At 48.3% G+C, this 26172-nt stretch overlaps 1 protein-coding gene across 30 annotated transcripts in view; it reads left to right on the top strand.

Moving 5' to 3' along the window:
• Nucleotides 1–26172, top strand: part of LOC114765406 (pleckstrin homology domain-containing family A member 5-like) — an 86072-nt gene that overhangs the window by 50153 nt on the left and 9747 nt on the right. For 9 of the 30 annotated variants that reach the window (XM_028955626.1, XM_028955636.1, XM_028955643.1 and 6 more), the window contains 14 exons: nt 4589–4672; nt 8038–8076; nt 8317–8376; nt 11306–11444; nt 11604–11708; nt 12906–12978; nt 14791–14891; nt 15639–15754; nt 16832–17935; nt 21462–21912; nt 22563–22634; nt 22784–22903; nt 23413–23466; nt 24808–24888. In XM_028955626.1, the coding sequence (XP_028811459.1) occupies nt 4589–4672; nt 8038–8076; nt 8317–8376; nt 11306–11444; nt 11604–11708; nt 12906–12978; nt 14791–14891; nt 15639–15754; nt 16832–17935; nt 21462–21912; nt 22563–22634; nt 22784–22903; nt 23413–23466; nt 24808–24888 (2599 nt within the window). The other 21 variants (XM_028955631.1, XM_028955641.1, XM_028955630.1 and 18 more) reach the window with 14 other exon arrangements.

The raw sequence follows: 26172 nt of genomic DNA, 5'->3' as shown, positions 1-26172 counted from the left end.
ATCTACATCTGTATATTATATATCTGGTGTCTGTATATTATATATCTGGTGTCTGTATATTATATATCTACGTCTGCCTGTGTATTATATATCTGGTGTCTGTATATTATATATCTACGTCTGTCTGTGTATTATATATCTGGTGTCTGTATATTATATATCTACATCTGTCTGTGTATTATATATCTGGTGTCTGTATATTATATATCTGGTGTCTGTATATTATATATCTGGTGTCTGTATATTATATATCTGGTGTCTGAATATTATATATCTGCGTCTGTCTGTATATTATAAGTCTGGTTTTAAAGTTGTATGTTAGGATCTGCTTAACACATCCTGCTGGTTCTGTCAATGCTGCACATGGGGCTTTAATAAGATCAGTTTTGTTGGATTCATGGCGGAAACAGCGAAGAATACCGTCGCGGTGTACCTGTGGTCACCATGTGAAGCGGTGAAGGACTTTAAACTCTTACTGGGGGAATAAGTGCCGCGATTCCAGTCTCACTCACCATCTCAGCGCGGTAAAGCGTCTTGCGCGGGTCTTTACGGTGCCTGGAATTACATACAGGCAGATTACACAGGCCGGCGTGGTAATCCCCGTGGATTAGGGCGGTTTGCTAGACCTCGCCCACTTCATCGAGAGTTTCACTCGGAAACGGTTTCACGTCTTTATACGATTAGTGTCTGTGTGTGAACCTGTCCCATCTTCCCACGGTGGAAAGGCCCCGGATTGGGAGGTCCCAGGTGGGGTGGACGTCTGAATGCTGTGTCTAAGTGACCTTTCGGAAAGGTCAGCACCGGTGCCGGCGGGACCTGGGTGAATGACGGGGTCTCCGCTGGGAGGAGGCGGCCCATTGTTCTGCGGCCGAGTGAAGATGGAGGTGGTGGCCGAGTAAGAAAGCCGCTAGAAGAGCAGGAAGTTTCATATTTAGCCGCGTTACCACACCGGCCCTGACATTGTGGGGGCGTCTGCACGCAGGAAGTGTGTGTTCAGGTGGGCCGTGGGCTCAGCCTCCCGCCGGTTAAAGTAAATAGAAGTGAAGGACGCGGTTGGCATTTTATTCACTGCAGCTCCCAACGTCTGGTTCCAGCGTTTGTTTCTTGACATCCGAACATTGTTCTGATCGGCGTTTTATCCAAAAATCATGAAATAAAAGAGTTTCAGGTGCATTAGCACCACCCTCTGGCAACACTTACCACGAAACCGATATCATGTCTCTCAACTCCCATTCAACAACAACAACATTTATTTCTTATTTAGCCCAAAATCACATACAGTATGTCTCAATGGGCTTTGACAGGCCCTACAGTTGACACCCCCACACTTGACCCTTCTGCACACAAGGAAAAACTCCAGGAGAGAGAAAAAAAAAAGAAAAGAAGAAACGTTGGGAAGGAGTGATACAGAGAGGGACCCCCTTCCAGGGTAGAGTGAGCCTGCAAATGGTGTCAGTGCAGGGTTGGATATGATATAATAATAAGTCCTACGGTTGTAGGGTTGGAGAAGTCCAGGATGTAGTTAGTGTCATGGTCTAGATTACGTGTCCATAATGATGTTACTGGTCCATTTGAAGATCCCTGAAGCTGTAGTTGTAATGGTGGTGGTGGCTGTGGTGACCCTCTGGTTTGTTTCATGGTATGTCCTTGTTAAGCAGTTGTCAGGAACCAGGATTTATTTGCTGGTCTCTTCACTGGGGTCTGCCAGTAGTCTGGACGCTTGATTCCGTGTCTCGGAGAAAAACAAACAGAAGCAGCGGCAGACGGTTGCACTGTACGACCGATACTGAAATATGTGGTAATAGTGGTATATTGGTGCTACAGTGGCCCGGTACCCTAACTAGGACTGTCTTACTAGGGTGAATTTAACTTTGTCTGTGTCTAACAGGGGGACTCTGTGATAAACTGGACTTTATAATTGACACTGCGTCAAAATCAAGTGAAATGAGGGTCTAGGACTTTAGCAAAAAGCCAGAGAAAACAGATAGGTTTTGAGATTGGATTTAAACACTGAGACTGTGTCTGAGTCCCGGACACTGACAGGCAAGCTGTTCCACAACTGCGGAGCTCTATAGGAGAAGGATCTGCTCCCAGCTGTGACCTTCTGCACCTTTGGTACCAGTAGTGACCCCGCACCCATTGATCGAAGGGGGCGTGGCGGTTCGTAAGGAACCAAAAGTTCACTCAGGTACTGCGGGGCGAGACCATTTAGAGCTTTATAGGTTAAAAGTAGGATTTTGTAGTCAATCCTAAATTTGATGGGTAACCAGTGCAGTGATTGTAAGACTGGGGTGATGTGGTCAAATTTCCTGGTTCTGGTTAGAACTCTGGCTGCAGCATTCTGTACTAGCTGGAGTTTACTCATGCACCTACTAGAGCATCCAGACAATAATGCAATGCAGTAATCTAACCTTGATGGAATAAATGCATGGACCAACTTTTCTGCATCATGCATTGAAATGATATTTCTTATTTTCGCAATATTTCTAAGGTGAAAGAATGCTATTCTAGTGACATTATCTACGTGCGATCTGAATGAGAGACCTGCATCAATGATGACACCTAGATCCTTCACTTTAGTACTCGGTGAGATAGAAAGGCTATCCAGGGTTATTGTGTAGTCAGCCAGTTTATGGACAAAATATGGTTAATATGGTTAATATTATTAATCAACACCACAGAAGGGCCGAAAGACTTGACGCCACGATCAGCGTCGGTGGGGTTTTACGGAGGTGACTGTGGAATCAGCAACATCAGCAACAAAATGCTGTCATGAAAGAAGACCACAAGCCTTACTTACTGCCGTTGTAGTTACCGTCTCTCGATGTCTCCTGGTCGCAAGGCCAGCAGCTGTGTTCCGGCCCGGGTGGACGAAGAATGGCGGGAAGTCGTACACGACCTGTTCTTCATCACCGATGTTTGGCGTTTAGAGGCTTTGTGGCGGAAGTGAAGATTTCGTTGCTAATTTGGGTTTGTTCTGATTCCTTGTACAGTCACACACACCTCCGGAATGGGTCACCGCCGGGCTGAAAGCCGAGTTTATTGCTCTGTCTGTTTATTGCTCTGTCTGTTCATCTCTTCCTCTCTCCTAAAGGAGCTCATTTGGGAGCGGGTTCCCGCTGCCTCTGATGCATCTGGGTAATTTTAATGTAGTTTTGCCCCTCTGCTCTCGGTTTTAATACCACCAGCTGTCTGCATCGTCACCGCGTATTCTAGCATCTCCTCCAGCGTCTCCTAAAGCAGGACCGCGTACATCTGTTACAGTCCCCACAACTCGAGAAGGGTCACTGGCCTCCTGCCCAGGTGCATTCTGGGTAGGACAGAGGAGCTAAGCGGAGCGAAAGGTGCCCTGCAGCTGTGCGTGAGCCAATTGTGTCTCTCCGTGTGTTGGACTCGGCCACGCGTGCCGCCCTGTTCCCGCCCCCGGGCTGCTTCGTGAATTCTAACGCCGCCGCGTCCCCGCCTGGTCGCAGGACGCCAGCGCACACTCCATTACCGGCCCGTATCCATGTGTTCCTGTAGGCGGAGCATCTGGGGTCATCGGGTCAGGGGCAGTGGTGGCCCATGAAGGTTGCCGGTTCGAATGCCGAGCCGCCAAGGTGCCGCTGAGCAAAGCACCGTCCCCACACGCTGCTCCCCGGGCCCCTGTCATGGCCGCCCACTGCTCACCAAGGGCGATGGTTAAATGCAGAGGACACGTTTCGCTGTGTCTCCGTGTGCTGTGCTGCTGTGTATCACAAGTGACAATCACTTCACTTTATCAGGGGCATTAGCAGCGGCTGCACTCATCGAGACACATGATTATTTGTCATGGGGACTGTCCCTGTAACTAATCACTGTAAGACATAAAATGGACGGTTGAAACATGCAGGCGCTTCTTCACGCAGAAGGACGAGGTTTTCTGTGGAAACTTCTAGTTTTCTTCTGGACTTGTTTAGCCTACGATGAATGTGTCAAGTTCTGCTGTCTGAGACCCTGCTGCAGATATAAAATGTCCCCCGGAGGCTGGATTTATCCTCCGGCGCCTCGGACCCGCCTTTTCTCGGATGCGGGACGTTAACGGGCCCGGCGCCTTGTTTACCGGCGAGAGGTCGCGTCCCGGCGGCGCCGGCCCAGACCCCGGCCTCGTTACCGCGCCCGGAGGGGCGCCGAGCTGAAAGGGAGCCTGTCCCCCCGCGTCCCCGCCGCAGCCGGCGTATTTATAGGAGCGGCGCGGGGAGGAGGGTCCCGCAGCTCCCGTGATCGGCGGCGTACGACCGAGGAGAGGGAGAGAGCCGTAGCCGCGCCGCAGCGAGCGGTCAGGCAGCCATGCTGAAGTTTACCACGACCCACCAGTCGAGGTTCGTACGTGCCGCGGCGCCGGGGGGGCTTCGCGCTTCTTATTCTGCCCGCTTATCACGTTTTCTATGCGTTGTTCATGTGAGAAATGTGTCGTTTTTTGTAATTCTTGTCATTTTCAGCGCTGGCGTTATTTCAGCTGTTAAACTGCTCAATGAAATGGGACATAAAATAAAACATCATTTAGTCGTGATGACAGAATGAGTTTAATGTTGTTCTCTCTCTCTCTCTCTCTGTCTCCGTCCATCAGTCACAATGAGCGGAAGGTGACCTGTAAGCACCCGGTCTCCGGTCAGCCCTCGCAGGACAACTGCATCTTTGTGGTCAACGAACAGTAAGTGGCTTCATCCCGCGCCTCAATGCGTCGAGTGTCCCGCCGGCCTGGGGACAGATGCCGCGTGTCCCAAAAGGTCCGATTAGGATGAACGTCCTGCGCGTTTCTCACGGACCTCTTCACAGACCCCTTCTGTTGACTTCATTCCACATGCTTCACATTAGGAGGGACACGGAGGACACACAAAACACGAGAAAACATCTTTCACATTTACATTTACGGCATCTACCCGACGCCCGTATCCAGAGCGACTTTCAGTCAGTAGTTACAGGGACAGTCCACCCCTGGAGACACTCAGGGTTAAGTGTCCGGCTCAGGGACATCGCGTTACAGGAATTATGATGCAATGTGACATTTGTGTCTCAAATAATAATTTGTATAATATCAGAGCTGAGCATCTACTTCAGTATTGACAACGTAGTATAATTAAAATAGGACTGTCGATCGATAACAAAACATTATAACCAATGAATCACTCATCAAGCCCAAAAAGTAAAGTGTACCTGTCAATCATAGTAGCCGGTACGGTGTTTTCAGTGATGATGCATCCTTTGTTGGTTTCACAAGTGGGAAATGTGGTGATATGGGCGTGGCAGTCGGCGTGATACGTTGCCCGTGATAACGCTGGTGTAACGCCGGTGTAACGTGCTGATATTGCCGTTTATTATTGATCTCCTGTGGGTGTAGAGAATGTGGAGAGGATGAGTATTTTAATGCCACGCGGAGGAATGAGGCGAGGTGAGAGTGCCGCTGGCGTGCCGCTAACACCTCTCCCGTTAGGGCGTGGCCGGGACGTCACGTGGCGCCGCGTGTTTTTATATTGGGAGGTGTTGCGGGAGGTTTAGGTGAGAAAGTTGCAGGGACGGGTGTCGGTGTTAACGAAGGTGAAATTTAACAGCATCCATTTCCGCCGTCGTCTCTTTTCTGAACCTGCTGACATATTTAATCACTGTGTGCACGGTGTGCTGTGCTGCTGTGCATCACAATGACAGTCACGTCACTTTAAATGAACCAAGGACGCATTACAAAGAGGATAAAGAACAGTAACAAAACCCACGTGCACATATATTCACACAAAATAGAAAAACGCTGAGCGGAATAATGAAGGCTGGAACGTCTGGTGCATGGGACAGTGAGGACATCACTGTTGGAGGACCCGAGACTGTGACAAGGACTGTACGGAGCTAAGAGCTGAGTAAGATGGGGAAGGGCAAGGTTATGTGGGGCTCTGGAGGTAAATTGGGAAAGAACCAGGGTGACATGAGCGGAGCGGTTTGTACGGGCGACGACCGTCTCTGAGTAGGTTTTGCAGGGAGGACAGTGAGGAGGGACGTTGCAAAGACGAGAAAATGAAAACTTGGAGAGCGATACGACAGAAGGCCCTTGATTCTGTTCTTATCGGGACAGAGCCGAGGCAACACCTCGTGCCACCGGCCTGACAGGGAGCGGAGAACAACATTCCCCTTGTGTTCTGCAGCTCGGAACCTCTACGCTGTTTTAATGTCGTTCCGATGATTTAGAACCCAGAGCAAACATCTCACATGTTTCACCTCCGTCATGCAGCAGATTCCGATCTTTAGCTGCCGGAAGGCCGAGTGTGGAATGAACATGGACATGATGAACGTGATGTTTACTCTACATCTATATATGTATATATATATGTGTGTGTGTGTGTGTGTGTGTCAGGTCGGTAAAGGAGCGGTCTATAGTACAGATCTACAGGGTGGGCCATTTATATGTATACACCTTAATAAAATGGGAATGGTTGGTGACATTAACGTCCTGTTTGTGGCACATTAGTATATGTGAGGGGGCAAACTTTTCAAGATGGGTGGTGACCATAGTGGCCATTTTGAAGTCGGCCATCTTGGAATAGGAATAGGGTCATGTGACACATCAAATTTATTGGTAATTTCACAAGAAAAACAACGGTGTCACGACTACGGACTTACGGGGGAAGGAAGCGCAGAGGTCTGACATGTTGGGAAGGGGTTTTTATTATTAAATAAACAATAAACACAAATAAAGACTGGCGCGGTGGCCGAAAACGATTTAACTTAAATAAAGAACACAAACTAACCCGTAGGCGTGTGGCGATTGCCAGAACTCAAATTACAAAAATGCACACTGTTGCCAACTGAAGTTCACGAAAATGCCGGAGACATGGAAGGGGCGGAAACATCCGGCATTTAAGCGCTGTCAGGATTGGCCACCGGTGTTGAGCACAGCTGCAGTCAATCCTGACAAACGGTGTGCTTTATTCTTTCATGAGTTATTTACAAGTGTCTGACCACTTATAAAATGTGTTCAATGTCACCAACCATTCCCATTTTATTAAGGTGTATCCATATAAATGGCCCACCCTGTACAGGAGCTCATTAGTGTCAACACAAATGCAAATGTTTTTGGCAGAACTGTTTTGCATATTGTAAATTTGTTGCTTTAAATGCAGATTTTTAGACTAAAATGTTAATTTGATCTGCAATCCTCAACCACCGTCGCCAGGTGAGGCGTTTTAGTTATCGAGGGGAAACGGAGGATATTCTCCGGTGATCACATTTTAAACGCGCTCATTTCCTTACCCTCTTCGTCTAGTGCACGAAGCGCGCAATGAAAGCCGGATTTTTAGACCCAGTTACAGCTCTAATGTAGACGACAGGACAAGAGATTCACCCTGTCTTCAAACAGAACGAATATTTCAAGAACATATTAGTAATTCTTAACACAATTCTTAACACAAATAAACAGCGAATGCCACATAACACATGCGCTATAACCCTGGGATAAATATTGGTGCCTACTGAGGAGTTACCAGGCTTACAGTTTACTTTTACCAAAGATCTCCAGGTCTCGTGATGTGATATTAAAAATGCCCTGCATAAAGCATTAGAATTCATTTATATTAGAGACGTAACGATGCAGTGCGATGCAATAGGATTCACGACTTTACACGGTAGATTGCGTTTGCAATATAAATTTTTATACCGTATTTCCTATGATTCGCGGTTTTTAATATGTATGTAAGTGTGTGTGCTTCCTTTAGATACTCCAGCTGTTTTTCCTTTGCGGCAGAATAATAAATTCAGCTGCAGATTTGCTCTGCCTCACCTTTTTAAAGTGCCATGGGGAGGGGGGGCGTTCAAGTCGCAGTCGTAATTGAGGTTTTTAATTCTGCTGAGCACATGGGGCATGATGGGATAATTGATGTCATCTGAAATCATCATCACTTGTTTTGTTTTTTTATTTGTTCTCATTTATCTGACGCGTTACCGCAGCGCTGCGATTATAATTTATCGTTCTGTTATGATTTGTTAAGTTTGACTCTGTGTTTAGTTCATTTTTTCCCCCTTTTTTTCTGTTTCTAGCGTGAATTGTGGGAAACTCGGGCAGCCTGTTGTAAACAGGTAATCTCCCCCGGTGCACTGCTGTTAAAAAGTCTCTCATCTGTTCACGTCGCCATTTCCACTTCATCCACTGGCAGAACCGAGCTGTTCGTGTGTGTGTGTGTGTGTGTGTGTGTGTTAATGTTTACTATAATGCATATTGTACTCATCCTGACCAGACCTGGTGGGTTGAGGCCTGATTAAAAACGCGAGTAAGACAGCTGCACACCTGACCCTCGTTCACTCCTACATTGCGTTTAGGGAGGCCGATCACTCGGGACCCGGGGACGGAAGCCATCCATGTCCTACCAAGACCACCAAGTGAGTGACCAGCATTTCCTCCACAGCTGGTTGAGTGTCATGTGACTGTCACCCCATTCAGTGGAGCGTTAGTGCTGTGATAATGAGCGAGTGATGAGTCCACACTCTTCATATTGCTAACATTGTCAGGGCATGGCTTGTGCCATTTACCGGCGGGGAAGCAGATTTCAGGACATCCGGCACTCATCCTCCTGCTGGGATATTCAGGAGCGTCTCTCACTGTCATCCAGACATGGGCCGTGTTCACTAATGTCACATTCAGAACGCTTGAATTAAATCACTGATAACCTGCATGTTGGTGTTGTTAGTGGGCGTGGTCACATTCACTGGAATTAAAGCGCCTGATAACCTGCATGTTGGTGTTGGTAGTGGGCGTGGTCACATTCACTGGAATTAAAGCGCCTGATAACCTGCATGTTGGTGTTGGTAGTGGGCGTGGTCACGTTGACTGGAATTAAAGCGCCTGATAACCTGCATGTTGGTGTAGGTAGTGGGCGTGGTCACGTTCACTGGAATTAAAGCGCCTGATGACCTGCATGTTGGTGTAGGTAGTGGGCGTGGTCACGTTCACTGGAATTAAAGCGCCTGATAACCTGCATGTTGGTGTTGGTAGTGGGCGTGGTCACGTTCGCTGGAATTAAAGTGCCTGATAACCTGCATGTTGGTGTTGGTAGTGGGCGTGGTCACGTTCACTAGGAATTAAAGCGTCTGATAACCTGCATGTGGGTGTCGGTAGTGGGCGTGGTCACGTTGACTGGAATTAAAGCGGCTGATAACCTGCATGTTGGTGTTGGTAGTGGGCGTGGTCACGTTCACTAGGAATTAAAGCGTCTGATAACCTGCATGTTGGTGATGGTAGTGGGCGTGGTCACGTTCACTGGAATTAAAGCGCCTGATGACCTGCATGTTGGTGTAGGTAGTGGGCGTGGTCACGTTCACTGGAATTAAAGCGTCTGATAACCTGCATGTTGGTGATGGTAGTGGGCGTGGTCACGTTCACTGGAATTAAAGCGCCTGATAACCTGCATGTTGGTGTTGGTAGTGGGCGTGGTCACGTTCGCTGGAATTAAAGCGCCTGATAACCTGCATGTTGGTGTTGGTAGTGGGCGTGGTCACGTTCACTAGGAATTAAAGCGTCTGATAACCTGCATGTGGGTGTCGGTAGTGGGCGTGGTCACGTTCACTGGAATTAAAGCGTCTGATAACCTGCATGTTGGTGATGGTAGTGGGCGTGGTCACGTTCACTGGAATTAAAGCGCCTGATGACCTGCATGTTGGTGTAGGTAGTGGGCGTGGTCACGTTCACTGGAATTAAAGCGCCTGATAACCTGTATGTTGGTGTTGGTAGTGGGCGTGGTCACGTTCGCTGGAATTAAAGCGCCTGATAACCTGCATGTTGGTGTTGGTAGTGGGCGTGGTCACGTTCACTAGGAATTAAAGCGTCTGATAACCTGCATGTGGGTGTCGGTAGTGGGCGTGGTCACGTTGACTGGAATTAAAGCGCCTGATAACCTGCATGTTGGTGATGGTAGTGGGCGTGGTCACGTTCACTGGAATTAAAGCGCCTGATAACCTGCATGTAGGTGTTGGTAGTGGGTGTGGTCACGCTGACTGGAATTAAAGCGCCTGATAACCTGCATGTTGGTGTTGGTAGTGGGCGTGGTCACGTTCACTGGAATTAAAGCGCCTGATAACCTGCATGTTGGTGTTGGTAGTGGGCGTGGTCACGTTGACTGGAATTAAAGCGCCTGATAACCTGCATGTAGGTGTTGGTAGTGGGCGTGGTCACGTTGACTGGAATTAAAGCGCCTGATAACCTGCATGTTCGTGTTGGTAGTGGGCGTGGTCACGTTCACTGGAATTAAAGCGCCTGATAACCTGCATGTTGGTGTTGGTAGTGGGCGTGGTCACGTTTACTGGAATTAAAGCGCCTGATAACCTGCATGTTGGTGTTGGTAGTGGGCGTGGTCACGTTCACTGGAATTAAAGCGCCTGATAACCTGCATGTTGGTGTTGGTAGTGGGCGTGGTCACGTTCACTGGAATTAAAGCGCCTGATAACCTGCATGTTGGTGTTGGTAGTGGGCGTGGTCACGTTGACTGGAATTAAAGCGCCTGATAACCTGCATGTTGGTGTTGGTAGTGGGCGTGGTCACGCTGACTGGAATTAAAGCGCCTGATAACCTGCATGTTGGTGTTGGTAGTGGGCGTGGTCACGCTGACTGGAATTAAAGCGCCTGATAACCTGCATGTTGGTGTTGGTAGTGGGCGTGGTCACGCTGACTGGAATTAAAGCGCCTGATAACCTGCATGTAGGTGTTGGTAGTGGGCGTGGTCACTTTCACTGGAATTAAAGCGCCTGATAACCTGCATGTTGGTGTTGGTAGTGGGCGTGGTCACGTTCACTGGAATTTATTCATGTTTATTTCTGGAAAAGTTGGTGACTTTAGTCAATACGGCCGTCAGGAAGACATGAATTCCCATTTTTGACATTTATTGACAACTGTTAAGAGGCTGGGTTTGTTAGGTTAAGCTTAAGTGCATATTTCCATGTACAAGGAACCACTAGCGAACATGTGGGACTAAACGGGGAGATCCAGGTCCTCGTTACTTACCTGGGACTCGTGGCTGGTAATGTGACCCAAAACCCGACGCTACCTAACAGAGTTTTCGCTCCACATACCTGCTCTCCCTCCTGACGTTGTAACTTTAAGAATGTAGGGCAGCACCAGGACACAATGGCTGTTAGTCTACAGGCTAGATTAATCTTGGTGAGGACGAGGAGATTCTTCACCTTGCAAGCAAGACTTTACGAGGGATAGAAGTTGGACGTCAGTTGCCAAAACGTGAACCTACCCACCGGCCTGGCAGATTGATTCCCGCCGGCTTCCTCCTCGTCATTCGCCCCTCGCTTCTTTACCCCTTTCCAGGCCGGCGGCGAAAGCACCTGCCACCGAGAAGAAGGAGCGTCCCACCAGCACCATGAGCGAGGCGTCCAACTACACCGGCGGCTCCAACTACACCGGCGGCTCGGACTACGCCGCCCACCCGGGCAGCCCGGCGGCCAGAGTGAGTCCCTCCAGAGTCTTCCTCCATATTCCAGAACATTCCGAGTTTGTTTCCACCGACCTTCATCCACAACAGGACTGTAATTATTCAGCTGAATGGTGAATAAAACAGTTATAAATACACAGCATGAATAATTCAGCGCCATATTTCTGCCCGTAGCCGTCGAGATCTTCCAAAAAGGTTCATAATTTTGGGAAGCGCTCCAACTCCATTAAGAGGAACCCCAATGCGCCGGTGGTGAGGAGCAACTGGCTCTACAAGCAGGTACCTTCTCCCGACCGTGAGGTTGTCATGGTGATGTTGATTCTCAGGTCCAGCGATGGGCCGGCTGGAAGCAGATGCACCCTGAGTGAAAAATAAGATAAGATAGACCTTTATTAGTCCCACAAGTGGGAAATCGCACTTGTCACGGATAGAAAGTGGACAGAACAAAGGTAATGTACAGTCAGTATCTACACAAAAATGTACAATGGGTACACCTGTACAGTTGATAGCGGTTGAACCTCTCCTTCCCACATCGCGGGTGCAGTAGCCTGCCACTGAAGGAGCTGCTCAGTGCTGTCAGGGTCTCCTGCATGGGGTGGGAGATGTTGTCCACCATTCTCCTGTCACTCGCCACCTCCACTGGGTCCAGGGGGCATCCTAGAACAGAGCTGGTCCTCCGGATCAGCCTGTCCAGCCTCTTCCTGTCCCCAGCGGAGATGCTGCTGCCCCAGCACACCACACCGTAAAGAATGGCTGATGCTAGCAAATGAACAAAATGGTGGAAAAAGCTCAGTCGTTTTGTTAAATTTTTTGATCATTACATGTGAAGTATCATTTTAATCATTACATGTATCTAATACAAATACATTTTTTACTTTTGAAGTTTTTTAATTTAATATTTTTTTTATTTCTGGCATTTATCAGACACCCTCATCTAGAACACCTTACAACCAGTACAATTAACTCAGGGACACGGTGTGGGACTTCTGGTTCATCGGCAAGTGTTTCACCCACCAGACTGAGGAAATGTGAATCACATAGAAGCCCCGACATTCGTGACATTCCATATCCTGATGCATGTATGCTATAAAATATTACCAGTCACCTTATCGCCAAACCTTTTGCCAGTATGTTAGTTTAGTGTGGGGTTCTGCTGACATTTGCCGAGTGAGAACTTTGTCTTCTCGTTTTGCCTCCCATTGTCCCAACCTTCATTTCCAAGACCAACAGCCCCTCCCCCCTGAGTGAGGAGACACGAGTATTATGATAATTAGGTTTGGGACGGCTGAGGGTGACAAGCTCATTTGAACTCATTATCTGCTCCGGCTCTGTGGACAGGAACATGGTCAACGAATGATCGTGAGAGAGAAAGGTCCGGAAAGGTCCTGATATAAAAGACGGTGAAATGGTTCTGGACTGGGGGGGCGGGGCTGCTTATTGGAAGGCTGATGGGTGCTGTCTTCTCGCTCTCTGCAGGACAGCACCGGGATGAAGATGTGGAAGAGGCGGTGGTTCGTCCTCTCCGATATGTGTCTGTTCTACTATAAAGGTGCGTGAAGAACCTGACCGGGGCATTAATCCTTTATGAGTTGTGAGTCCTGTAACACTGTACCCGCTTCTTTCCCCCTGAAGTCATCGTATGAAGGCATTATGGAATGAAATGTTATGGAGCAGGGATTACTGGATCCTCGGGCTTACCTTCTCATGTATTTATTTGGTTTTCTGCCGTTCAGTCGGTTGAAGGAGTGTGGTGTTTCTGATCAGAGGAGATGTGGAGAAAAGGAAAGTGCAAGCGTGTATGTTAACATGAAAAGCGTATTTTACAAAGTGCGGCTGGTTCATGTAAATTGGATGTGAGGCCGATTTGAAAATCATTGGCCAGCAGAACTTATTTCCACTGGTCACTGACTGAGCACAGCACCCAGTGCACACAGTGAAATGTGTCCTGCTAAGAACAAAGGAGGAGAGTGAAAGCGAAGTGAGTGTCATCGCGAAACACTGCAGCACAGCACACGGTGACACGGTGAAATGTGTCCTCTGTATTTAACCATCACCCAGTGTGTGGGGACGGTGCCTTTATCAAGAGGATCAGCAACCTTCCGATTACGGGTCCGTTTCTTTACCCGCCACCGGTGGTGCTTCATTATTTTACAATGCAGAAAGTCTTCACAGTGTACATTATCATCTATATATTTATGTCTGTTGATTTATCTGAGAAAATGGATAATAGAATAAAATGTTGTTAGTAATGAGTATGGGTGTCGTTAAATAGACAGCCAGTTTTGGTCGTTGTGTCTATATAATGATTTTTTTTTTTTCGTATCCAGATATTAAGTCCTTTAAAGCACTCAGCTATGTGGTTATATGTTTTTTTTTTTTTTGAATGATTAATGAGTATTAATTCGACATTTGCTCCTGGGGTCGCAGGTCACCATCATGCCGTTAATCCACTGCGCGGTTCAGCCACAGCGGGATTTCATAAGAACCTTCAGAGGGAAACCGACAGGCGGTTTATCAATTCACTGAGGGAGAGAGAGGTGTTCTTACAGGAGCAGGACGTGCTCCGGGTTCTGATGATAACGCAGTACACACACACACACACAGCAGCGTTATTATTCTCAGCTTTTTTCCTGCTGGCCTGGTTGAAATGAAGAGTTCAACTCAAAAAAAAAAAGGAACTCGTAGCCAAGTTGTCACCGAAGGTTCAAATCCCGAACCGCCAAGCAAGGTACCGTCCCCACACACGGCTCCCCGGGCGCCTGTCATGGCTGCCCACTGCTCACCAAAGCGACGGGTTAAAAGCAGAGGACACATTTCACTGTGGCACCGTGTGCTGTGATCCTTCAGAATGACAAAAATCACTTTGTCTTTCCTTCTTTTTTTTTTACCAGGATTAGGGGCAGCATGTCTGTCGCCCCTGTCTGTCAGGGTTACAACTGCATGCAGAAAAGCAACAGATGCCTGAATAAATGGGACCAAAGGAAATTGATTCCTCAAGCAGAACATGAAATGAAATGAATATGAATGACGATCAGTCGTCTGTTTGTCAGTACCCATTTTAAATGGATGTGGGAAATAGAGTGACTTTCAACTGGAATGAAGGCCACTTGCTGCCAGTTTGATGCGAGTTCTGGATATAACAGAGTGTGAAAACTGGCATAACTCACACACACACACACACACATCTTTTCCAGCATCACACACACACACACACACACACACACCAGCGCATCTGAAATATATGCAGATTGCGTTTTCTGTTGATTTGTCCCGCTGAATGGAGTTCAAACAGTGTTTTCCGCTGCAACGCGGGCATACGCGTCAAAGTAAAAAACCCGCTGCCCTGCGCTCCGCATTTCAGATGAAAAGGAAGAAGGCATCCTGGGAAGCATCCTCCTGCCAAGCTTCCGCATCTCCATGCTGTCCGTGGACGACCATATCAGCAAAAAATACGCCTTCAAGGTCAGCACGTCTCGGCGCGCGTCTTTACCTTCTCGTTTTTCAGACTTCTGGTCTCTGGACCCCCGTCGGGCACCGAGGGCTGCACCTCAAATGATAAAAACCCACTGTTGAATAATGCACCAGAATTCGTATCTCTAAGTATTAGAAAATGTAAAAAAAAAATGCCATTCGTTTATTTTAACACTTAAAATTAAATTAATACGTCTTCTGACAGCCCTAAACCTTGATATATGCCATGTAAACCTTGCATGTAAAGCTCGCATTATCAGAGTTTCACTCTCTACGTGTCTGTAAGCTGCCGTAGCGCTGTGCCGAGGAGATGTTTTATGCATCGTGGACAGGCCTGAATTTGTCCCGTGTCCGTGTGGGGATTTTTCTTGTTTGCTGACCGTCTCTCTCGTCTCTCTCTCTCTCCTCGGACGACCCGCTGTGTCGTCTATGAGGCTGCGTCAGAGAGAAGCCGCCTGCGAGTTGTGCTGTTCTGTTTTGAGGTGAGTCCACCGCCCCGTCTGGGCTGAGAACGTGGTTGTCCTAGCGTCTCTCTTTCAACATCACAGAACTCCTGACTGCGTCTCCTTACCCAAAAATGTCCCCAAATCAGGGTTGTTGGGAAAGCTTTAGTTTAAACTGCACGTAGCAGGTTGTCCAAGTCGATATCAGGTCTCCCTAATGCTTTTGTCTCCCTGTGTGTGTGTTTCACTCTCAGTGTGCCCTGCCCAGTGTCTTCAACGTGTCCCCTTCCACCAGGCGACGCACCCAAACATGCGGACATATTATTTCTGCACAGACACGGCCAAAGACATGGAGTCCTGGATGAAGGTGATGACGGACGCCGCCCTTGTTCACACTGAGCCAATCAGGAGGTGGGAACATGTCCCTGGGGACACAGTCACCCAATCACATTCACAAAATATGATGTAAAGTGCAGCAGGAAATGCGAACACCGGTACACGTACGCTAAGAAATTACAGTAAAAGTCTTTTTTTTTTTTGCAAAACAATATTGGTATTTGTAATTGCCATGGTGGTATTGGCATGCAGAGTTGCAGCTGGTACCTGGGCACCAGAAGTGGCAAAAGTCCACACAAGTCTAACAAAATGTACTTAATATGGCTTAATATATTCAGTGTGAGCAAATGTTTTGTAGCAGACAAGCAGAGATACCAGACTAATGAAGGTCAATTTGCCACAGTCTCCACTGTACACGGTGGTCCGTCTAGGCCTGAGCGCGACACCAAAACGTGTACCACGGTGCCCATCTTAATGATATATAACGCCAATTACTTTAATCTAAACTAGAATAGCATGCCTGTCATGAAGATGTGAAGAACGTCTCGGAACTGTAGTAACAAACATGGTGTTTTAATTATCATATCTGGGATTATCCTATATTCAGGCCGATATATTCATTTCTACACTGAGATTACACTGTGGTGCCTGTGTGTGTGTGTGTGTGTGTGTGTGTGTAGAAGTAAATGAGTTCTAATGCGGGTTTTTACTCACCCTGCTTCCTGGAGATTCGAGTTTAGTATCTTGTAGGCCCTTTCTCAGGGCTGTTGTAAAGAGGGACAGGAGGACATGTTCCGCCTTCAGAGACCTGCAGCATAACCTGAAGAAGACTTCACAGTCTCCCGGACTGCTGTTAGAAATACGAACTTCACCACCACTTCACCACCACCGTCACTTGCTTATTTACGCCCTAATTACATACATACTTCTCTAACTGGTATATTAACCCATTGAGTATATTTTTACAATTAGACATAATTGTTGTCATAAAATGCTTTGTGTTCAGTATAAACTCACCGTCGCCTCTAGAGGAGCAAAGTGGTATTACAAGACCAGATGCTGCTAGCTAGGTAGCATTAGGAAGCTAATTCGAGGAGAAGTCTCTTTAGATCATTTTTAATAGCTAACGCATCCTGCTTCTGCCTCTCCCAGACTGGATAAGTTAAAGACGGAGCACCACGGCCCCCAAGAGATGAACAACATATTGAACCACCGGGCCCTGACCCAGCCCGAGATCCAGAACAACGAGCGCAACCACGAGGCCATGCGCCTGGAGGACAGGAAGCAGAGGGCCCTGCTGGAAAAGCCCGGCGGCCATCGGTGTGTGCCGCAGAAGGACGGGGACAGGTACGCGCCCCAGCGAGATGGCGACAAGCACGCCCTCAAAATAGACAACGAGCACTGTGGCCTGGCGAAAGACCACAAGAAGTACGGCCTGGCCAAAGAGGTGGAGAAGTATGGTTTGGTAAAAGACGGGGAGAAATACGGACTTGTAAAGGATGGTGACAAGTATGGGCTGGTTAAAGAGGTGGAGAAGTACGGACTGGTCAAAGATGGGGAGAAATACGGACTTGTAAAGGATGGAGAGAAATACGGACTGGTGAAGGATGGGGGGAAATATGGACTGGTTAAAGATGGAGATAAGTATGGGCTGATAAAGGATGGAGAGAAATACGGACTGGTTAAAGATGGAGAGAAGTATGGGCTGATAAAGGATGGAGAGAAATACGGACTGGTTAAAGATGGAGAGAAGTATGGGCTGATAAAGGATGGAGAGAAATACGGACTGGTTAAAGATGGAGAGAAGTACGCTTTGGTAAAGGAAGGAGATAGACACACCCTGAAAAAAGAGGGGGAAAGACATTCCCACTTGACCAAGGAGCGGGAGAAGCACGCTGCACAGAAAGATCTGGAACGTTACGGCGAGCGGTACGGTTTCCAGAAGGACGGCGGCACGGAGCAGCCGCTCACCAAAATCAACAGCATCAAGCTGCAGCCGGCACAGGCGGCCGCCATCGCCGCGGCCGTGTCCGCGTCCCGGCAGATGCAGGCCGCTCAGCAGCGCCCCCCACTGCTCAACGGGCCCGGGGAGCCGGCGGGCGAGCGGAGTCCCGTGGACGCGGGGGTCGCCGGGGGACAGCCGCCGCCTCTCACCCAGGAGCCTGAGAAGAACCTGCAGAGAACCGGCTCCACCCAGCAGCTGGAACAGTGGGTCAGGATCCAGAGGACACGGGGCCTGGACGACGAGACCCGGAGGTGCGTCTCAGAGTGTGTGTGTGTTATACTGACTTTTGCATGCAGAATTTCTTAAATGTCCAATATAACGTTTGGGTGCTGAGAAGACATGGACATTTAAAGTGAAATACCTGACAGTCATAGAATTCAAAACTGCATTAAAACTGTCATCTTAACGTGTTGAATGGAACGAACCAAAACCTCAACTCTACCTCTGACATCATTCTTATCACTTTGGTTGAGTCGGTCCTTAAATTCTTCATTTTCACACCAAATGGCTTGAAATTTACACTTGCTTGGCATGTTTAGGAAGGACGTGTGTCGACACAGACTTTGCGAGAAAGACGCGTAAATACAAATTTTTACACGTTTCGGCTACTGCACTAGATGCAATTAGCAAATGATTGCACCCAAATGATCAAATTACCTAACTAGAAATCATCTTACCTGTGGGAACCCTGGTTATAGGACTGGGCGATATGGCCAACAAATTTATCACAATATACTTTCCCATATCAAACGATTTAATGCTTTTTTTTTTATCACAATTTTTCTGATATTGCCAGACAGTTTATTATCATATAAAACCATGACCTTCGCATGACCTTTTTTTGCTCTTTGCTAGCTTTACACCGTGAAATACTGTTGTGTTGTTCACAAACATCTCGTTCAAAAGAATAAATCTTATAAGGCGACGTACTGAACCTGTATTGCCACTGCAACAACTCACGTACAGTAGGACACAGCAGGTTCTGTCAATGATTCTGTCAATGAATATTTTGAATAATTTTTTTTTTTGTGTGAACTGATTCTAGTGATTCAGTGCATCTAAAAGAACTCTACTGTGAATCACGTCATGTGGTACTGTGTACGTTTCTTCCATATTCCAGCACCTCAGCAGCCCACACATCACAACCTGCAAAATCCCGCAAAACCTGTAGTCTGAGAAATTTGTTTTATATTTACAATTTTTGGGGGCAGTCAAAATACCATTTCTCAAAGGTATCATAACTTCAGTTAAATAAAAAGGAGTAAAATAAAAACCCGCCCACACTGAAATCTGATTGGCTTATTTTGCTACGTACACAACATAGATATGAACACTAGGTGTCACGTTGAATAGGGCTGTCTATGGGGTCCACAGAGCTGCCATCTTGGGACGGGGTAAATAAATGTGGCATACTAAATTAAAGAACCATAAATCATAAAATTTGATTCTTATTGTTTTGGTTTGTTACGAATGTCAGAAGTATTGTAAATACAAAATATTCGAACTACATTTACATTACAATTTACATTTACGGCATTTACCAGGCGCCCTTATCCTGAGCGACTTACAATCAGTAGTTATAGGGACAGTCCCCCCCTGGAGACACTCAGGGTTAAGTGTCTTGCTCAGGGACACAATGGTAGTAAGTGGGATTTGAACCTGGAGCTTCTGGTTCATAGGCGAGTGTGTTACCCACTAGGCCACTAGTACCAACTATATTCTAATATCTTTATCGTGATCATGAAAAATGACGTAGGCTGGTCAGAGATCGAGCGGAATTTAATGGCCGGTGCTGGTGTGTTAGTTCGGAAGGTTGATGTTGTGCAGGTCAGTGAGAAGCATTTACGACAGTTCTGGGTTCTACGCCGCTCCGTTTCTCGGCTCAGCGTGTCACTTCATTTTATCAAAACTCTCACACCTTGGCTTTTATGCTAATTTGTTGATTCCTGTTATCGAGGAAGACTGCAACGTCTTCATCACATCTTCACCTTCCTCTCGGCACCAGCAGGAAGTCGCTCTCGTCTCCCTCCTCCTGCGTTTTTATTTCGGTTTCAGCCTCTTCCGTAACCCTGAGGAGCAATTACGCAGCGCTTTGTTCTGCCAAACGTGCAGCTACTGATTTCTGAAGCATCGCGCTGAACGTCCAATCAGGAAACCATTCAGAGTTGCTCGTCATGCTCTTCATGGACTGCCAGGTGACCAGAATTTATCTAGCGATAAACGGCGGGATTTCCAGCCTAAAAAGCCGGAGGGGAAAAAAAGCAGAAGAATTTTGGTATTTCTAAAACATGCAAACGTCGAATCTAACATTTATGCGAATTCTTCTTAATATTACGGCAAATTTCAATTAGCCTCAATTCGCTTGCAGATCAGTTCAAAAGGATTCACAGGACTGTCGTGACATTTTAAATTTCTTCATGCAGAAGGACAACTTGATGCACGAATTAGATGAGCGAAGGCATAAGATACACACATTCATCATGTCAGTGTAAATGTGAAGGTAGTGGAGGCAATAACGTGGCCTCCCAGGGATGGAGGGTTAAACAACGTCAGCACTGCGGTTACTTCTTTGACTACTTGATGGCTAGTTGATTAAATATCGGCCCAATTAAACATTTACACGTACGTCATTTACCACACGCCCTTATCCAGAGCGACGTACAATCAGTAGTTACTGGAGACACTCAGGGTTAAGTGTCCTGCTCAGGGACACGATGGTAGTAAGTGGGGTTCGAACCTGGGTCTTCTGGTTCATAGGCGAGTGTGTTACCCACTAGGCTACTACCACCCTGGAGGGTGTCGCCAGTCACAGCAGTGCCGCGACCTACTGTCACCTGAATTGTCCTACAGTCGCGCAGCGTTCCGTCAGAAGTCAGGGTTTATGTCCTCGGCAGACGGCGGGCACCCGCTGAGGACTGTGGGTAGCAGAAGTGTGGATTCGATTATGATTCCTGAAGCATCATGAATCATCCCGTCAATTCTTCTACATTGATTCACATTCGCACGTTTTCATGTACATCAGTGAGACGAGAGTTAAGGACGTCTGAAGCGTCCACACGGGCGGTCCACACCAGCGCTCGGTCGGCTGCGCGTTCAGATGGCGTCAAATAAACACCACATGGATTCTTTTCTCTTGACAACCGAAATGCCAGCGGCGAATGTTAAAAAGCGTCAAGCGGACTTTATTGAACGCATCTACAAAGCGCAGCAACAACATGTCTCTCCGTGTACCCGGACCAGACCTTATTATGATATTACATTTATGGCATTTATCAGACGCTCTTATCCAGTGCGACTTACAATCAGTAGTTACAGGGACAGTCCCCCCCTGGTGGAACTTGGGGTGAAGTGTCTTGCTCAGGGACAGTAAGTGGGATTTGAACCTGTGACTCTGTAGTCTTCTGGTTCATAGGCAAGTGTGTTGCCCACTAGGCCACTACCAGTAGTAGTAGTAGGCTGCTACTACTACTATTACATTTACATTTACAGCATTTACCAGACGCCCTTATCCAGAGCGACTTACAATCAGTAGTTACAGGGACAATTTAGGGTTAAGTGTCTTGCTCAGGGACACAATGGTAGTAAGTGGGGTTTGAACCCGGGTCTTCTGGTTAATAGGCGAGTGTGTTACCCACTAGGCTACTGCCACCCTTTTCTATTAAGCTTTTCTATTAAGCTGCTTTTAAACACCCTGCCGCCAATATTATTTGTTGCTCACCGTTTATAACCGTTGTTTAGAGGTCAATAGATGAACTTCTTTCTCTCTCCGTGGTCCAGCATCACGTCCTACCAGACTCTGCCCAGAAACATGCCGAGTCACCGGGCACAGGTGGCACCCCGGTACCCGGAAGGGTACCGCACGCTGCCCCGCAACAGTGGCGTGCGGCCGGACAGCATCAGCAGCCTGTCGGCGTCCGTGTACGACCGCGCCCTGGGGCCGTCGGCGGCAGAGAAGCGGCGCTCCATGCGCGACGACACCATGTGGCAGCTGTACGAGTGGCAGCAGCGGCAGGCGCACAGCCGGCAGCACGCCTACAGCACCCTGCCCAGCCCCAAACAGCTGGGCAGCATCGCCGAGCGCGCCGCCGGACAGTCCATCCCCACCTCGCCGTACCACACCTACTCGCCACGCCGCTCCTACAGCACCACCCCCCGCTCCGAGGTGTCCTCGCCCGTCTTCCGCGGGGACGTCACCATCGACCGCCGACATCGGGCCCACCTGGCCAAGGTAGGACGTCAGCAGAGTAAATCCTAACTAATTTATCCTAATTAATCCCAACTTATCTGGTCTTAAATACTGATCAGTGTTACCTGGCAACCATCCCTCTGACTTCGTTGTGTAACATTTATTTCCTTTTTTACACTACATTACATTTACGGCGTTTACCAGACGCCCGTATCCAGAGGCAGTGGTGGCCTAGCGGTTAAGGAAGCGGCCCCATAATCAGAAGGTCACCGGTTCGAATCCCGATCCGCCAAGGTGCCACTGAGCAAAGCGCCGTCCCCACACACTGCTCCCCGGGCGCCTGTCATGGCCGCCCACTGCTCACTCAGGGTGATGGGTTAAATGCAGAGGACACATTTCACTGTGTGCACCGTGTGCTGTATCACAAGTGACAATCACTTCACTTTAACTTTAAAGAGCGACTTACAACCAGTAGTTTCAGGGACAGTCCCCCCCTGGAGACACTCAAGTGTCTTGCTCAGGGACACGATGGTAGTAAGTGGGGTTCGAACCTGGATCTTCTGGTTCACAGGCGAGTGTGTTACCCGCTAGGCTACTAGCACACTTAAATTTTTAAAAAATGTATTAAAATGAATTGCTAATATTTTAAAATGTCAACTAGGTGAATAACGTTAATTTTGCTCTCTCTCCAGTGCGGATACCCGCCCGACCGGAGGTCTGTTCCCGTCCAGAGCATCACCGCGCAGTCCCTGCAGGGCAAGACAGTGAGTGGTTCCGCCCTCCTTCTCCCGCTTAGAACGCAGCCGCTGGTTTTAGATCCGCTCCGGAGGCTGCTTACGAGCCGAGCGTAGGCTCCGGCGCCGCGGCCCGGCGCTAACCTGTGCCGCTGTGTGGCTGTGCTCTGTGCCGGCAGCCGGAGGAGCTGACCCTTCTGCTGATCAAGCTGCGCCGGCAGCAGGCCGAGCTGAACAGCCTCCGGGAGCACACGCTCGCGCAGCTCATGCAGCTCAACCTCGACGCCAACAAGCCAAAGGTCAGCCCCCGGGGCCGCGCGCAGGCCCCGCCCCCTTCCCGGCGTCCGTGCTGTGTTGTGTGCCGTGGTGCCGTGGTCCCTGCCTGTTCGTCCGCACGTTGTGTGGCGCTGAATTTGAGGCTTCATGCCATCGCATGCCCGGTCAGAAACGACTCTTTATTAGAATCAGAGTCGCGAACAAGTCCCGTAATTCTCAACCGCCATCTCGTGTCGGAGTTGCCTTTCGCTGCATTTCCTGTGGATTAAATGCATGCCGCTCGGCGAAATGACAGATTGCCGTGGCAGACATGACGGCTATGGAAATATTATTATTGCATGAGATGCTGAATTATGTATGGGGTTTAGTGGAGGATGGAGCTGGGTGTGCGGGGATGGAATCTCTCTCTCTTTCGCTCTCTTCCCGTCATCTTTACCTCCTTGTCCTGCCAGTTTCTCTCTTCTTTTTTTTTCACGTTTCTCACCTCTTCTCCTCTCTTCTCTCCCACCCGTCTCCGCTGCCTCGGCCACAGAGCGAGATTCTGTCCCATCACCTGCAGAGAAATCTCATGTACGTGGACGGACAGGTGAGGACGGCCCGGTCACCGCCACCCACTTCTGACCAGACGGGTCTACGGAAAAAAAACGTCAAGTAACCGATCGGCCAGCACTGGGCCGCTGTTCCGTTCCGGATGGAATTACGGAGTGGCGCACATATAAAGCGCTGTTGTTTTATGAACTAGGGCGTCTGAGCCGAGACTATAATTTTCTAATTTTTTACTGTACAGGGTGGGCCATTTATATGGATACACCTTAATAAAATGGGAATGGTTGGTGACATTGAACACATTTTATAAGTGGACAGCAACTTGTAAATAACTCATGAAAGAATAAAGTTACGTTAAAACCAATTGTTTTTCTTGCGAAATTACCAATAAATTTGATGTGTCACATGACCCTCTTCCTATTGAAAAAACAAAAGTTGGATCCAAGATGGCCGACTTCAAAATGGCCACTATGGTCACCACCCATCTTGTAAAGTTTACCCCCCTCACATATACTAATGTGCCACAAACAGGACGTTAATATCACCAACCATTCCCATTTTATTAAGGTGGATCCATATAAATGGCCCACCCTGTATATTAGCACAAGGTAGTACAACGTCAAATTAAATATGCATGGAACACGTGAACGTCTGTATAAAACCACAGAGTTCTGAATGCTTCCCGTCTTATTGCCTCTTCTGGTGTCTTAATGGTGCCCCCGTTTTCGGGTAAATGTTTAAACACAAGCTGCAGCTTTATTTTGTTGGGTGAGGCAGACCCCGCCGCGGGCTGCTTGGATGCGATTTAAAAACTCCCTTTAATACTGCTGTAGACGTCTTCTGTGGATTCCTGCTCTGCAGGTGTGTGTGATGGTGCAGAACAAATACTGGACATACATGTCTGGTGTTAGTTGCATTTGTTTAAAGCAGTGGCCATCTATTAAAATGTTCGCGACGCTTTTTACTCCTGAATAAAGGGAAAAGTTCTTGTAATTTCTGCAGCGCTGTCGGACGTGCTTCATCTCGGTAGACGTGATCTTTACTTTTAGAAAAAGCCCACGTTACCAGACGTTGCACAACAGCTGCATTATTCATGCTCGATTTCATCGTGGTTGGTTGTCTATGAATGTTTTATAAGCAGTTTCGTCAGGACGTGTCATCTAAGCACAATAACAGCGCGTAACTGGGCGTGGACAGCTGCGTTCACGCTGCCTGCATCTCACAATGTATGAATACGGCTTGTAGGTTCTGAGAATCAGAAATCCAGCTTCAGAAAATGATCTTTATTGATACGCTCGCACAACACACACACACACACACACACACACACTCGGTTGTGTTTTAAACTGATGACTGTTGTGTTGCTCCGACTCTGAACCAGATGAAGGAGAGCGAGCCGTTAATCTTCATGATTCACACAATGATCGAGAACTCGGCGCCCAGGCCTCAACTTTACCAGCAAGTAAGGTCACCACGTCCCCGCACCCCGCTGCCATCGACCCCCCCACCCTGTTTTCTCATTGGACGACGCCATCACCGCCCCTCCGCTCACGTGTCGTGTGTATCGCGGCTCATCCCATCCCCCTGAGTGTGAGGTGGAAGTAACACGCCTTCCCAGCAGCCTTCGCTCCAGTAAATACGACTCGTTCAGAGCTCCGAGCCTCCTCTCCCGAGGGCCCGAGTTTGGCTCCGGCCTTCAGGAGCTCTCCATTAGTCTCGCCAGCTCAGGCCCTGACAGCCCCTACCACGGGGGCGTAATTAGCGCGGCGCGGGGCTAGCCTGCCAGGGCCTCATTACGTACGAGCTGGTGGGGTCGTCCGCAGTGAACCTGAACTGTGGGCACAGAGACCGGCGCGTGGACGAAACCTGCGCAGAGGCATGCGAGGCTTTCAAGGACGTCGGCCACGTTGCTGGGACGCCTGGTCTTGTGCTTCCTTCATCCTCCACCCGTCTCCTGGACGCTCCCTCCATCCTCATTTCTGTGTTCGTCCCCCCAGCCTCAGCGTGCATATGTGTGTGAACGTCTGTGTGTGTGTACCGATGGTGTCTCTTTACTGCCCCCTTCTGGCCGCATTGGTACTGCACTTCTTCACTTGAAAGTTTTAAAAAAGTGAAGTGATTGTCACATGTGATACACAGCACACGGTGCACACAGTAAAATTTGTCCTCTGCATTTTACCATCACCCTTGGTGAGCAGTGGGCACCATGACAGGCGCCCGGGGAGCAGTGTGTGGGGACGGTGCTTTGCTCAGTGGCACCTTGGCAGATCGGGATTCGAACCGGCAACCTTCTGTTTACGGGGCCACTTCCTTAACCGCTAGGCCACCGCTGCCCCGAGGGCATCAGAGGGCATCGTGTCCAGTAGAAGACTGTTCTCGCTGTTTTATAGTACCGATGGTGGGGGCTGTAAAGGGGGTCTCTCCCTGTCGCAGGCTAGTAGTGTTGGTGTAGTATGACATCAGATTTGTGCCAAAATCTAAATATGAAGCAAAAATAAAACCGACAAGACAAAAAGTTACTCACATTACTCATTTTTAATGAAAAGTAAAACTTTTATTTCTTGTAATCATGTAAACATTTTTAACCACCTGTTAAGCGGCGGCGAGAGTAAAAGAGCAAGCTGTAAAACGGTCAAAGAAAAAAATTCTTTTTTTTACACGATTACGTAAACAAATTGGATGCAAGTTGGAAGCTTTTTCTTTCAGCGTGTTAGTTCTGCTTGCGTGATTTTGACACAAATCCGAT

Source organism: Denticeps clupeoides, chromosome 15 (genome assembly GCF_900700375.1).
Source record: "Denticeps clupeoides chromosome 15, fDenClu1.1, whole genome shotgun sequence".
NCBI classification, from domain to species: domain Eukaryota; kingdom Metazoa; phylum Chordata; class Actinopteri; order Clupeiformes; family Denticipitidae; genus Denticeps; species Denticeps clupeoides.
The sequence above is the reverse complement of the archived record's forward strand: the minus strand, read 5'-3'. Positions and strand labels throughout refer to the sequence as shown.